This window comes from Scyliorhinus torazame, chromosome 13 (assembly GCF_047496885.1).
Source record: "Scyliorhinus torazame isolate Kashiwa2021f chromosome 13, sScyTor2.1, whole genome shotgun sequence".
In the NCBI taxonomy this organism is placed as follows: Eukaryota; Metazoa; Chordata; class Chondrichthyes; order Carcharhiniformes; family Scyliorhinidae; genus Scyliorhinus; species Scyliorhinus torazame.
In genome coordinates, this window is record NC_092719.1 from 164,123,316 (window position 1) to 164,139,345 (window position 16,030).

A 16,030-nucleotide genomic window follows, 5' to 3' on the forward strand; every position below is an offset into this window, starting at 1 on the left:
CTTAGGGGAAAACATACTGCAAAAGGATTCATGTTGCAAGCGTTTTGGGAGTGATGATATTATTTAAACAGATACTTCTTTGAGATTAATTATTTCTAACAAATCACTGTTTGATCTGTTTGTGCTTTGGGAAGAAAAAATGGAATCCAGATTATTATGAAAAATATAAGTCTGGGTAGCAGCAACTAACTTACCTCAAGCTGAAAATTAATTACTTTTAAATAAGCTCTTGTTACACAAAAGGGTAATATGATTCAATTTCCAATGTGCCTGGTACTGCCATCTATGGAATTTCTGGCCTATTGGTTTCTCCCCCTCCTCATGCCCTGCAGTTTACTCACAGTGAATTATATAGACTGTTCTCATCAAATTATTTAAAAACACAGGTTATTTTGAGAACAGTGTATTAATCTTTATTTTTCTAACACAAATTTGAAGAACATGGTACATGACTGTAATGTAAATGCGTGTGATTTTCTATACAGTATTGTGCAAATTGCAGCATTTGAAGTATAGATTTATATATACAGTTCAAATTCTGCAGTTTACATGGATGCTGCATAGAAAATCACAGTTTCACCAGATATTAGAATTGCAGTAACAAACCCAGTAAAACAGCCCAAACTTCAGTCAACAGGAAAGTTAACAACATCATATTCCCATATTTTTGTTAAGTCACTTGGCAAAAGAAATGTATAAAGCTTCAGACATAATGTAATGCTCTATTCGGATCAACAACCCTTTCTAAAAACCTTAATTACTTATACAAGTATCAACTGAAACAAACAATTGACCGTGAATCTCGGGTACTGCAGTGTAAAGGTGGTCTATTTTCTCACTAACAAAGTTAGATTAAAAACTCAGGATAAAGCACTTATTTGTTAACAACAGAACTGACTTTTAGACTGATAAAAGATATTGTGAAGCAGACTGAAGAAAATAGCTTTTTGAAGAATTAAATTGAGAAATGCAGTTTACAGTCCAGTGACACAGAGTTGTTGTGCTAATGCTTTACAGACTCAGGGAAAATAAGGTAGGATTGCAAACATAATTCTCCAGCATGGCAAGTTCCCAATTTCAAATGATTCTTTGGGAGGTAGTAGCCAGGCAATGGGGAAACAAGGAATTCAGTAAGTGGGCCATTCTTGCATGGGAGACAATAACCTACAGCTGCCTTTCCAGCTCAACAAATGTTTATGGTGGACCTAATGTGGGTATGATTGGTAAAGGTGGGCAGGTAAGACGAGGAAAAAAATGAACTTGAAAATAAACAAAGTTTAAAGAATGTTGGATCCAACTGACTTAATTGGCTTGGCAACAAATCTCATTGTAAATATGACTGCACGGCACATATACAGTACATCATTCTATAGTAAGTGCACCATTTTGACATTTAGCTATTTGCAAGGAAAGCAGAAGTGTGCAGTTTGGTAGTTACTGGCATTGACAAACCATCAGCTAAATGACTGAGCAGAGATAAAAGCCTTTAACCATGTTGACAGTATGCAGGACAAACACTTGCCCCAAGAGAATTGCTTCTGATCAAGACGATCTAATTCAAATCAGCCAAAATCTATTATTCATGATCTGGCAGACCACTGCTATTAATCACATCCGTTTGTTACACCATTATACACACTGTGGAATAATTTCATCTAATAAACAAATCAAGACGTGTGATGAAAAATGAATTCATTAATCCAAATGACTGTTGTGCTCCATCACCTTTTAATCTTTTGATCTCTAATTCAGTCAAATTCAAATTTATAGCAGTGTGAATTGTTTAGAAAAGAGTTAGAAGCACATTTAAGGACTCATTAAGGACAGTGTTTATGATTTGTGAAAAAAATGTATCTCACGTTGACAGATTTTTGTCTGAAATTAGATTCTGCAATTTCATATCATAACGGCAGAACTTAACACAACCAATTACCAGCAATTCTCAAAAAGTCCTCATTTATAAGGGACTTTATAAATTTTGAATTCCAATCTTCTAATACTATTAGCGAAACAGGATAAATGCCGCAGTTTAGCATTTATTTAAATGCACTAAATGGTATAAGTTTAACGACAAAGAACAAAAAAATGTATTTGAATTGTATGCCAATATTAATGGTGCTCAGCAAGCATGGAGAGATTTCTGACAGCACTGTCAGTACCATGCAGCGGAATATGGGGCATATGGTTAAGCAAATGCATAAAGAAAAAACAGAAAGTGTCAGAATCACTATACTTAAAAGTGACAGCACCCAAGGGGGAGCATGGCCCAGCTCAGCTCATTCAGTTGGAGCGAGGGAAGGGAGGTAAAGTTATCTGGTTTATGGGAAGGGATCACTTTTTAAAAAATCATGCCTCTTTGCAACTTAACCGAGAGCTGCTAATGTTAGGAACTCATGGACCAATCTAGGTCTAGATTGTCCTGCTGTCCGAAAGGAAAGGTTTGCATGGTCTTGGAATTTTGACATTAAGGCTGGAGAGATTAAAAAAAAGATTAAAATATGGGGATTTGTATACAAGATACACAAACAGTCAATGAAGCACAGCAGCTGGAAGAGATCACATCGTAGAATGCAGGAAGTGGATATCATGAGGTTCTCTGAATCTTGTAAGGGATGACATGCAGGAGAACAAGCAGCACTCCAATCCGAATTTCAGCAACAGTTCTTCATGAGAGTGCTCCAAGATGCAGACATATGCTGTGCTTAAACCAGTGCAGTATTTTCCAGCCCTAAAGCAGGAAATGCAAAAACTGTGCAGTCATAGACAGTTGACAGCGTGGAACACTAAAGTGCCTTTTGAACCAAATTCAAACTAGTTCCCCATTTTAAAAAAGTCTAAACTATCCCAGTATTGTATTCCATCCAGTATATTTCTGTCCTCATATACATGGGATGATTCAGGATCTTTTTTTTTGTATTTACATATAATTTTAATTGTTCAAAGTGAAATTATGGAACTTCAAGGAAATAGACACTTAAAAAAAAAATCAATCCCATAAATTACTGTGGGACATGTAACAAACTATAAGTTAAGAAGAAGCAGGAAAGTATAAATTATTACAACTGACAAATAGATTAAAATGGAAGGTACTGGACTTCTTTTTTTTGTAGTTTTGGCCATTAGCTTCCATTGTATAATTTCATTTAAATGACATTACACAATCAAATAGTACAAAACAGTGACAACCTCTGATTTATCCAACTCAGCACAGGGAAAAAGGGAACCCACTCCCAACAATTTAGGAACTATTGCAACAGTAATTTACCTCAAATTCTTCAGAGAATCCATGTTGGTTATTGGTGTATAATTCATTGATGTGCTTTACAAACTGCTTGACTGGAATGGCCTCCATATCATCTATAAGGAAGAACAAATAAAGAGTTTGCCAGGTAACTAACACAATTACAGCAGAGGTGCTTGAGTTTGGTCCAATTGATAAAATATATTTTCGTACAAAAAGCTGAACTGGTGTTACTTGTGTGTAAGTAAGTCTCAAAAATGCTTCAGCCTTAACTAATGTACATAAATCAGCTTTGAAGAAAACTAATCAAAATGCAACACATATGGCAAACCAGAACTGCTCTGGGATTACATTTTAACGAATGCATTTGGGTGGGAATGGAGAGCTTTAATTATTTATTTAGTATATTGAGACAAAAAGCACACCTGAGCTCAACATGAGGTAATAAATCCAATATTAGCTTTGTTGCCTTGGTGACAAAACAAATATTTTTTGTATATTCCAAATAATTTAGCATTATGTTCTGATTTTAGAGGCAGAGAATTAAATTAGTGCAATATTGATCACACAGCAAGACAAGTACACCAACAGTATGAGCTAAAATTATTGGATGTAAAAGATACCAATATACAAATTAAATAAAACAATGTGCAGTGTAATACGATCTTCTGTCTTAATTTTTTCCATGAAAAAATGCATCCATTTCATTGTTTCAGCCATCAAAGCAAACTAAGCGAAAGGCTGGGGAAAACATGCAATGCCTTGGTTTCAAACATCAAAAAAAAAAATCAAATCTTTGTCAGAAATGTACTGTCAAGATATTAAAAAGAGGAATTAGAGATAAAATTTCCCATTTGGCATTCTGTAAAGGTTAAAGCCATTTTCATAGTTGACATTTCAAACATCAAGGATTTGCGAGCATTTGAGTGATAGGGTAAGCTCAGGACACTAGAAACAGGATAAAAAATAACAATACGAATTAAACTCTGAGGAGCAGAGTCTGCAATCGCCAGCACTGACAGATTTGATAACACCGTGAGATGAACTTTGCATTTCTCTTGGTGGTGGTGTGAGGGACTGGAGTTCGATCCTGAAGTGCGTAGTTCGCTGACTTCCATCCCCGCCTTTTAAAGATGCCGAATAAAGTACCTTGCGACCAATAAACAGCGGTCCAATGGAAAGCTGGATGGCCCCATAGTTTGATGATGACTACCTGTGAGTTCTCCTCCATGCTGTGAACGAACAGTGGGAGACCCTCATGCCTGCTGACAGAAAGAGAAGACTTCCCAGCCAAACAAAAGCAATCTAGGTCTCAGCAGTGGGGTCATCCAAATGACTTGATTACAGTGCCGCAAAAGGCTCAATGACTTTGTATGATCTGCCAGGGTGAATGTGGAAGCATTTTGGAGATGGATCTAAATGGAAGGGTATAGGGACGGAATGCGTGTCAAGAGTGGGATTGCCTCGTTTCTTGGCCAAGCGCACGAGACGCCATGAAGAAAACATACCACTTTGCATGGCACCAATGGATTCAGGCGGTGTGGTGGGGGGGGGGGGTTATAAAATTCACCATCTGTCTGTTAGTTAGTAAGGAGGATTGAAAAATGTTGAACGGCGACAAAGGACATGTTAGCCATGCATTTGATTTTAGCAAGCATATTTATTGCAATCTCCCTTCTTATTTTCAGGAGATAAGGGAACATAATTCCAGAGAGAGGGCGAGGCCCAGAGGTGGTCAAGTCAGCAAGAGAATTTTCATCCCAATAGAGCAGGAAGTGCTTGAACTGACAGCAAATCAGTGGAGTCTCGCCATTGGGCAAGGTGAGCTTGGAGGAATGTCTCAGGGTGGAGAGATTCAAAGGACACATAGTTCTCTTTTTGGAAACAGTGCTGAAGAAGGGGAGGTGGGGTTGGAAACTGGGGAAGGTGGCGGGGAGGTGGAATTGATGGCTTTTGACTTTGGAGGCTTGCAGAATTCGGGGAGGAATGTGTTTCTCAATGTTGAAGGGCCTAAGGTTCAAACCCTGGTTACCATCTCCTACTGTTGAGAGTGTGTGTTTTTAGGAAATGTCTCTCTCTTAACTAATCTGAAATGATTGTTTTGTTTCCTCCACAGCTGAAACATCGGCAGCTTAGCCACCAGCCCCATAGGACCAATAATAACCTTGGAGGAGGAAGTGGAAGACTCAGGGCGTAATCCTCCGGCTACGTTGTGCTGGAAAGGAGCTAGCCACGGCGCAGTGTGGCCATTGAAAGCCGGGATACTCGTCTTCCGGGACCTACCTGGCTTGCAAACCCTCACGAAGTTCAATGCAAGCTCTCGAGACGTTGCAAGGTGAATCCTACCCACAATGGGCGAGATCACCTTTTGGCAAATTTGCATAGTAGAACGAGGTAGTGAGCCTTACTGTAAAATGCAGATTCCTGAGGTAACTGAAGCTTTGGAATTCAATCCTTTTACCTCAGGGACCTCGGGCGAGCGCCATTTGGTACTGGTCCCCAAAAACGGGTGCCATACGGAACAGCACTCGTGGTGGTCTCCAAGGGGATCGGAGACCCCCAGCTGCATTCCTTTTGGGCAGGGTGGCACCCTGAAACTTCTGGTGCCACCTGGGTACCCTTGCAGTGCCAACCTGATGCCCTTGCAGCAGTGCTATTTGGGTGTCAGCCTGGCACTGCCAAGATTCCCAGGTGGCACTGCCAAGGTGCCAAGCTGGCCTTTTTTGCGCACGTGCGATTGGGCCGGGGTTGCCCGGCGTGGGTGTCGGGGCTTGCGGGGGGGGTTAGGGGGATGGGTAGTGGGTGGTGAGGGGGCACGGGACCCTCCCATATTGTATTCAGGCTGGGAGGGTCGGGGATTCTTCTGGGGGCCTCGGAGATCAGGATGCCATTTAAAAATGGCGTCCAGATCTCTCACTACAATGGGAGTTCCGGCGAGTGGAGCTCCCCATTGTAAAAAACAGGGCTATATATGGCCTTGGGCGGGAGTTCCCCATTCAGGCCCCTTATTCAAAGTGAGTCGCATTGAATAGCAAGTGTTTGTCGGCACTATGAGTGCTGGGAAATACGCAGCTAAATGTGCTCGCTTGGGGACTTTGTTCCCTTTTGAGAAGATTGCGCCCTCACAATGCAGATCACATCCTTTCTCCCCACCTAGTACCAGCTTCAGAGTGCCATGACAACAGTTGAGCTGCCTGCCACTGAGCAGGAGACTCCCATCACACTAGGGCCATCACTATCTCTGCCAACCAAGCAATTTTTTAAAAATTCATTTACGGGATGTGTGCATCGCTGGTTCGGCCAGCATTTATTACCCATTCCTAGTTGTTCTTCAGAAGGTGGTGGTGAGTTGCCGTCTTGAACCACTGCAGTCCTTGAGGTATAGGTACACCCACTGTGCTGTTAGGAAGGGAGTTCAAGGATTTTGCCCCAGTGACAGTGAAGGAACGGCGATATATTTCCAATTCTGGGTGGTGAGTGATTTGGAGGGGAACCTCCAGGCGGTGGGGTTCCCAGGTATCTGCTGCTCTTGTCCTTCCAGATGGTAGTGGCCGTGGGTTTGGAAGGTGCTATCTAAGGAAGCTTGGTGAGTTACTGCAGTGCACCTTGTAGATGGTAGAAATGGCTGCCACTGTTCATCGGCGGTGAAGGGTTTGAATGTTTGTGGAAGGGGGAGAAATCAAGCAGGTTGCTTTGTCCTGGATGGTGTCGAGCTTCTGGAGTGTTGTTGGAGCTGCACTCATCCAGCTAAGCGGAGAGTATTCCAATACACCCCTAACCTCTGTCTTGTAGATGGTGGGCAGACTTTGGGGGGTCAGGAGGGAGTTACTCACCGCAGGATTCCTAGCCTTTGACCTTCTCTGGTAGCCACAGTATTAATATGGCTAGTCCAGTTCAGTTTCTGATCAATGGTAACCCCCAGGTTGTTGATTGTGGCGGATTCAGCGATGGTATTTTCACAGTAACTTCATTGCAGTGTTAACGTAAGCCTACTTGTGACAATAATAAAGATTATTATTATAACGTCATTGAATGTCAAGGGGAGATGGTTAGATCCTCTCTTGTAGGAGATGGTCATTGCCTGGCACTTGTGTGGCGCGAAGGTAACTTGCCGCTTGTCAGCCCAAGCCTAGATATTGTCCAGGTCTTGCTGCATTTGGACAAGGACTGCTTCAGTATCTGAAGAGTTGCAAATGGTGCTGAACCTTGTGCAGTCATCTGCAAACATCCCCACTTCTGACCTTATGCACAAAGGGAGGTGATTGATGAAGCAGCTGAAGATGGTTGGGCCTGGGATACTACCCTGAGGAACTCCTGCAGTGTTGTCCTGGAGCTGAGATGATGGACCTCCAACACCGCAACCATCTTCCTTTGTGCCCGGTTTGACTCCAACCAGCGGGGAGTTTTCCCCCTGATTCCTATTGACTCCACTTTAGCTTGGGCTCCTTGATGCCATACTCGGTCAAATGCTGCCTTGATGTCAAGGGCAGTCACTCTCACCTCACTTCTGGCATTCAGCTCTTTTGTCCATGTTTGAACCAAAGCTGTAATGAGGTCAGGAGCTGAGTGACCCTGGCAGAACCCAAACTGAGTGTCCGTGAGCAGGTTATTGTTGAGTAGGTGCCACTTGATCGCCAATGTCATCCCAGGCAAAGGGGCATAAGGGTCAGTTGGTGGCATGGGGAAGAACCATGCTGTAGCACCCATAAATGATTTAAAACACTACATTAGTCACATATGGATCTACAAGCCTGATTGTTCAATTTTGAGAGTTGTGAAAATTGTTATAATGTTATTGCACTTGGTCTTCCAGCTGCATTATTGTTTAATTCATGTGGTTGGCATTTGAGTTGAATGAATGCTGCTCAAGGAGTTTGTGTTCATGTGGGTCCCTCTGATTGGCCTCATTTGGTAACTCTGCCTTGGTACATGCACAGGTGGCCTTGGTGTCGATGTGCGGGATACGATGAAAAGGTGAGTATGGCCATGATGTTCTCATTGAGCAAATGACACATGGCTACTGAAATCTTTTCATTATTAGAGAATCGTGCATCGCTCTGGAACCCAGCTGGCTGGCATGGCTCACCCTCATCAGTAGATTCATCAGCAGCAGATGTGGCTCTTTCCATTAGGTCCTCCTCTGCCAGCACTTCCTCTCTCTGGGGTGCCAGGTTGCACAAGGCACAGAATACCACTACCGTAAGTGAGCAGGAGAGTACTGAAGAGCACCTTCTGATCTGTCCAAACATCGAAAGCACATTTTGAGCAAACCAATGACCATGGTGGATGCATGGCTACCATTATACCTTCTCTCAGGCTCTGTGCATGGATTTCTGTCTGGGATCATTAGCCAACTCTTGTGAATGGTGGAGTTCCCCAGGATGTGTTGGGATCCTTGCTATTCCTGATATATATTAATGACCTTGACCTTGGTGAGCAGGGCACAATTTCAAAGTTTACGCTGATACAAAACTTGGAAGTATTGTTAACTGTGAGAAGGGTATAGTGTAGAACTTCAAAGACACATAGCCAAGTTGGTTGAATGGCTCAAAAGTGGCAGATGAATTTCAATGTGGAGAAATGTGAAGTTTGATAAGGAGAACATGGAGTATCAATATAAAACAAAGGGTACAACTCTAAAGGGGTGCAGGAGCAGGGTGCCTGGATATATATGTACATACCAATGAAGGTGGCAGGAAAGATTGAAAGTGCAGTTAATAAAGCAGAGTATCCTGGGCTTTACTAATAGAGCCATTCAGGATAAGAGCAAGGAGGTTATGTTGCATTGGCATAAGTCATTTGTTCGGTCTTGGCTGGAATATCTTGGCCAATTCTGGACAGTGCACTTTAGGACAGATGTGAAGACATCAGAGAAGGTGCAGAATAGATTAACAAGAATTATGCCAGGAATGAAGAACTTTAGTTATGAAGATAGATTGGAGAAGTTGGGACTATTTTCATTGGAGAAAAGAAGACGACGAGGAGATTTGATAGAGGTATTGAAAATCATGGGGGGTCTAGATACAGTAGATAGGGAGAAACTATTCCAACTTGTGAAAGGATCAAGAACGAGAGAGCATGAATTTAAGGTAATTAGCAAAAGAAGCAAAAGTGATAAGAGGAGAAGCTTTTTTTACACAGTGAGTGGTTAGGGTTTGGAATACACTCCCCAAGAGCGTGATGGAGGCACATCCAATTGAAGCACTCGTAAGGGAATTAGACTGTTATCTGAAAAGGAAGAATGTGTAGGGTTACAGGAAAAAGACGGGAGAATGGCATTAGGTGGGCTGCTCATTTGATGCAGACACAATAGGCCAAATGGCCACCTTCTTCATTGTTAATTCTGGAATGACCCAGAAGCGAAATAATTCAAGGCCACAGTTACTTTCAACACCACAGGTGTTGGGTGAACACCAACACAATTAGAAGCAATCTGCCAGTCAACAAGTCACACAGGGATGTGACCGTCTCCCTTGAGAGGCACAGTCTACTGAGGCACTGACATTCGGACATCTGGAGGTATGTCACCCTCACCTATACAAACAGTTTCCAGGGCAGTGCCTTCGCCTACCTCTGGCTGCCTGATGTTGCTGTCCGTCCTTCGCAGCCCCATGATCAATAGCAAGTTGCACAGCTTTCTGGACCACAGGGGCATCTGTCTCTGGCCAACTGCCCCCCTCCTTCTCCTCATCCCCTCCTCACTGGAGGAGGAACAGAATGCACAATTCATATGGGGGACAGTGATCTAAAGATCCATGCCGCAGTGCATAAGCCTGTTTGCAGCACTATCTGTATGCTGTCTTCTCTGTGAAAATGACCTAATGCAGGCTGAAAAATATGGTAAATCAAACTTAAACCACAGTGAATCGCTCCCATCTTCAGCTTCAGAGTTTTCTGTTGAATCTAGCCACAGTCCTGCAGTGAGTTTTTATATTCGCCTTTGCAGCACATCGACTTATCTGATGTCACTCCAAACGCTTATACAAAGAACAAAGAACAAAGAAATGTACAGCACAGGAACAGGCCCTTCGGCCCTCCAAGCCCGTGCCGACCATGCTGCCCGACTAAACTACAATCTTCTACACTTCCTGGGTCCGTATCCTTCTATTCCCATCCTATTCATATATTTGTCAAGATGCCCCTTGAATGTCCCTATCGTCCCTGCTTCCACTACCTCCTCCGGTAGCGAGTTCCAGGCACCCACTACCCTCTGCGTAAAAAACTTGCCTCGTACATCTACTCTAAACCTTGCCCCTCTCACCTTAAACCTATGCCCCCTAGTAATTGACCCCTCTACCCTGGGGAAAAGCCTCTGACTATCCACTCTGTCTATGCCCCTCATAATTTTGTATACCTCTATCAGGTCTCCCCTCAACCTCCTTCGTTCCAGTGAGAACAAACCGAGTTTATTCAACCGCTCCTCATAGCTAATGCCCTCCATACCAGGCAACATTCTGGTAAATCTCTTCTGCACCCTCTCTAAAGCCTCCACATCCTTCTGGTAGTGTGGCGACCAGAATTGAACACTATACTCCAAGTGTGGCCTAACTAAGGTTCTATACAACTGCAACATGACTTGCCAATTCTTATACTCAATGCCCCGGCCAATGAAGGCAAGCATGCCGTATGCCTTCTTGACTACCTTCTCCACCTGTGTTGCACCTTTCAATGACCTGTGGACCTGTACTCCTAGATCTCTTTGACTTTCAATACTCTTGAGGGTTCTACCATTCACTGTATATTCCCTACCTGCATTAGACCTTCCAAAATGCATTACCTCACATTTGTCCGGATTAAACTCCATCTGCCATCTCTCCGCCCAAGTCTCCAGACAATCTAAATCCTGCTGTATCCTCCGACAGTCCTCATCGCTATCCGCAATTCCACCAACCTTTGTGTCGTCTGCAAACTTACTAATCAGATCAGTTACATTTTCCTCCAAATCATTTATATATACTACAAATAGCAAAGGTCCCAGCACTGATCCCTGTGGAACACCACTGGTCACAGCCCTCCAATTAGAAAAGCATCCCTCCATTGCTACTCTCTGCCTTCTATGGCCTAGCATATGCACCCAGTGAAAAATGGGCAAAGTAAAATTCAGGTTCAATACCTTTTAACAAGCTTAATAGCTTGTTAATTAGCTTTCTTTAAAATGTAATAACAATAATCTTTATTGTACAAGTAGGCTTACACCAACACTGCAATGAAATTACTGTGAAACGCCCCTAGTCGCCACATTCCGGCGCCTGTTCGGATACACAGAGGGAGAATTCAGACTGTCAGAATTTCCAAATTACCTAACAGCACATCTTTTGTGGGATGAAACTGGAGCACCTGGAGGAAACCCACGCAGACACGGGAGAATATTTATTAGCATTTGAGCAACGAAATGCATGTGAAAAAAATTGATTGTAATTCAATATTTCTGACTGATCAGTGTTGTTACACTAGATTTAATTACAAAAAACATTGAATTGAAAATAAAAATAGAAATTGCTGGAATGTATACGTCAGCCAATATTTAAAAGACAATATTGTTTCAGGTGATGTCCTTCATCAGAATGTAGGATCCTTTGTCAGAGATCTCACCAGCAAATTTTAACCTTATTTCTCTTAACATACTGCTGATCTGCTTTGTGGTTTCATTGGGGGCGATTCTCTGAGCCCCACGCCGGACTGCAGAATCGCCGCAACCGCGTCCCGACGCCGGTGCGCGATTCTCTGAGGTGCAGCGAATCGGCACCATATGCGCCGGCGCGTTTGACGTGGCGCCGGCCGCGGGCCGCTGGAATCGGCGGGACCGCCAATTCTCCGGCCAGATGGGCCGAGCGGACGCACGGATACGACAGAGTCCCGCCGGCGCCGTTCACCCCTGGTCGATGCCGGCGGGAACTCTGCGCGAAGGGTCGGGGGGGGGGGGGGGGGGGTGGCCTGTGGGGCAGGGAAAAGCGATCCTTCACTGTAATACATATGAAAATAGCACAACTATGAAGATGAAACATGTAAATCCAATTGTAAATGAAGCAAAAATAAGAGGCCTCCGATGGGGTCTGGCCCGCGATCGGGCACACCGATCGGCGGGCAGGCCTCTTCCCCCCCCCCCCCCAGGCCTACTTTGTTGCGCGGCCGGCCTCTGAACACCGACGCCATGCTGAGTCAGGGCCGGCGCGCTGAATAAGTCCCCCGCGCATGCGCAGGTTGGCGCGGCCCAACTGCGCATGCGTGGATTGGCACGGCGCTGGGAAGGGAGATTGGAGCGGCGTGAACCGCTCCAGCACTGTGCTGGCCCCCTGTAGGGGACAGAATTGGTCGTACCCGGGCCCATTTCGCGCCGTTCGTGAAATGCGACGGCATTCACGACGGCGCGAACACTTGGTCTCCATTTTGGAGAATCGCCCCCATTATACCTCCTTTTATACCAGGCTTGGTTACTTTGACTACCCTCAATATTTGGTTCACTATGAAAGGTTACAAATTTGTACTAAAAGCAGGATAAAGAAATTAAAAGGTTTATTCAATATTAAACTATTCTTATTTGAAGGTACTGGATTTCTTGGAAGTAATACATATGAAAATAGCACAACTATGAAGATGAAACATGTAAATCCAATTGTAAATGAAGCAAAAATAAGACATAGGAGCAGAATTAGGCCACTCGGCCCATCGAGTCTGCTCCGCCATTCAATCATGGCTGATATTTTTCTCTTCCCCATTCTCCTATAAGACCATAAGACATAAGAACAGAATTAATAATGGAACTATAATGGAATTATAGTTGAATCTCCATTAAGTTATATTTTAAAAATTCATTCAAGGGGTGCGAGCATCACTGCAAAACTAGTCATTTTGCACATTCCTTGTTGATTCTGCATCAATCGTGTTTAACTCTATGAAGATTGAGTGCATGAACTGTGATTTCACTTGAGCACATATAAAGAAACACTGAATCTGTAGTAGGGTTGAGTTGGGAGCTGTGTGCTTGCAATGGTTTACTCGGAATAAATGTAACACTGAATCAAGATTGGATCGAGATCTATCTGGAACAGGACATCACTAACTGCCCTCGAGAAGATGATCGTGAGCTGCCTCTTAAATAGCTAGAGTCTATGTGGCAAAAGAACTCCCACAGTGCCGTTAGGTAGCATTTATAGGACCTAGCAATGGCAATGTATTTCTAAACCAATGAAGTTCATGACTTGGAGGAGAACTTGTAGGTGGTAGTGGCCCCTATGTGCCTACCAGCCTTTGTTCTTCTTGGTGATAGAGGTTGCCGGTTTAGGAGGTGCTGTTAAAGAAACTGAAAGTTTGCTGCAATGCATTTTGTCTTTGGTACACATTGCACCCGTGGTGGAGGGAGTGTATGTTTCAGGTGGTGGATGGGATGCCAATCAAGTGGGCTGTTTTGTTCTGGATGGTGCTGTTGAGCTTTTGTCCATCAGCAGATTATTATAATAATCTTTATTGTCACATGTAGGCTTACATTAACACTGCGATGAAGTTACCGTGAAAAGCCTCCAGTCGCCACATTCTGGCGCCTGTTCGGGTACACAGAAGGAGAATTTAGAATGTCCAATTCACCCAACAGCACGTCTTTCGGGACTTGTGGGAGGAAACCAGAGCACCCGGAGGAAACCCACGCAGGCACGGGAAGAATATGCAGACTCCACACAGACAGTGACCCAAGCCGGGAATCAAACCTGGGACCCTGGAGCTGTGAAGCAACAGTGCTGCCAACTGTGCTACCATGCCGCCCTACTCATATAGTGGGAAAATATGAAGAAGAATCCTACCATTCTGGTTTTGCACATATGGTATAGGAATGTGCTCACCCGGAAGGAGAGTGGTTAGAGTGGGTTAGTATGGAGGAGGAGTCCTGTAGAGGCTCCAGCCTGAGGGCCATGGTAACAGCGGCGTTTCCGCTGGCAACCAGGAAGTACACGGAGAGTTCAGTGGTACAGTCCACGATTAGGGTGTGGAACTAGTTGAGGAGACACTTAATTAATAATAATCTTTATTGTCAAAAGAAGGCTTACATTAACACTACAATGAAGTTACTAGTCGCCACATTCCGGCGCCTGTTCGGGTACATAGAGGGAGAATTCAGAATGTCCAAATTACCTAACAGCATGTTATTCGGGACTTGTGGGAGGAAACTGGAGCATATGGAGGAAACCCACGCAGACACAGGGAGAATGTGTGGTGACCCAAGCCGGGAATCGAACCTGGGACCCTGGCGCTGTGAAGCAACAGTGCTACCTACTGTGCTACCGTGTTGCCCTCGAGGGGATGTCGGTGCTAACATCTTGTGTGGGAACCATGGGTTTAAATCGGGGGAGATGGATGCCATGTATAGGAGGTGGAGAGAGGTAGGGCTAGTGAAGGAGAGGGATTTATATCTGGAGGAGAGGTTAGCAAGTCTAGAAGAGCTGTGGGAGAGGGTGGAGCTTCTGAAGGGACGCTGTTCAGGTATCTGCAAGTGAGGGACTTGGCGTGGAAGGAATGGAGAGGGTTTCCCAGGTTGCCGGAATATACCTTATTGGAGTGGTTGCTGCTCCCAGATGTGGAAGGGGTGGGTAGGGTTGGTGATATATACGGGTAGCTGGGGGAGCAGGGAGGAGGGTAGGTAGTGAGGATTTAGGAGAAATGGGAGGGGAGATAGGTTGGTGAGTGTGGAGTGATGTGAAGGGTGAATTCGACCTCATCGTATGCGTGGCTGAATTTGATTCAATTTATGGTGGTGCACAGGGTGCACATGACTCGGGCGAGGACACGTGGGTTCTTTTAATGTGAGAAGTGTGGGGAGGACCAGCTCATCATGCAAGTATGTTCTGGGGCTGTGACAAGTTGCAGAGATAATGTGAGAGGGTGTTGGGACATTTTTGAAGGTTGTGGGGTAGAGGCCTTGCAGGACCCGATGGTGGTGATTTTTGGGGTATTGGAAATGTCAGAGCTGATGGAGGGGAGGAAGGCCGACATTGTTGGTGGGCCAGTTCCGAAGCTAAGTATAGGCCTTTTAGTGATAGAGATAGTCTAGTAAGTAGAGTTTATGCATGAGTAGTGATTGACTGTGTATAATAAATGTGTTTTGATTTGAAACTTACTAACTGGTGTATTGAGTTATTTTTAAAAAAAATTTTAAATTCTCCTTTTTCACATTTTCTCCCACATTTATACCCATCAACAATAAACAATAATCAGCAAGATATGTCAGTCCCCATAATAACAACGATCCCATCTGCCCACCAACCACCAAACCTCAACCCGCATGTTTACATAAAGAAATGACAAAAAGGAATCAGGGATTACCCGTAGTCACCCTTAATCTACACAGCTCCCCCCCGCCCCCCCCCCCTCCCCCAACCCCAAGTCTCCAGCTCATCCCGTCCACTGCCTCTTGTACAAATCCTGGTGTATTGAGTTATTGATCAGCTCTTGAACTTGAACCTTGTGACGGTATCATAAAGATACCTGGCGACTCTCGAGCAAAGGTTAGAGAAACAGAGCAAATTAAGTAAAGACACAACGAGCAACATTTAAGAGCCAACCAAAAGTTAGCAACATTTACCGGTGAACTCTGACGGGACCCGACTTAGAAGTGGCCTAACCACTCGGGAGAACCCAAAATTTGAATTAGAAGTCTAATTGGGAACAGAAGCACTCACAAGTGTTCAAGGCAATGGAACGCCTCGTGAACCCTCAAGAATTTGTGGTCACAGCGACCAGCAGCAGAGTAGGTCCCGTTTGGGAAGTTGAGATTAGAAGATACCTCAAAGGGAAGGGATGGCC

At 44.2% G+C, this 16,030-nt stretch overlaps 1 protein-coding gene across 5 annotated transcripts in view; it reads right to left on the bottom strand.

The window, feature by feature from the left end:
* Positions 1-16,030, bottom strand: part of LOC140388345 (receptor-type tyrosine-protein phosphatase gamma-like) — a 1,184,455-nt gene that overhangs the window by 102,713 nt on the left and 1,065,712 nt on the right. For all 5 annotated transcript variants that reach the window (XM_072472367.1, XM_072472365.1, XM_072472362.1 and 2 more), the window contains one exon: positions 3,266-3,357. In XM_072472367.1, the coding sequence (XP_072328468.1) occupies positions 3,266-3,357 (92 nt within the window). The remainder of the gene's footprint in view (positions 1-3,265; positions 3,358-16,030) is intronic.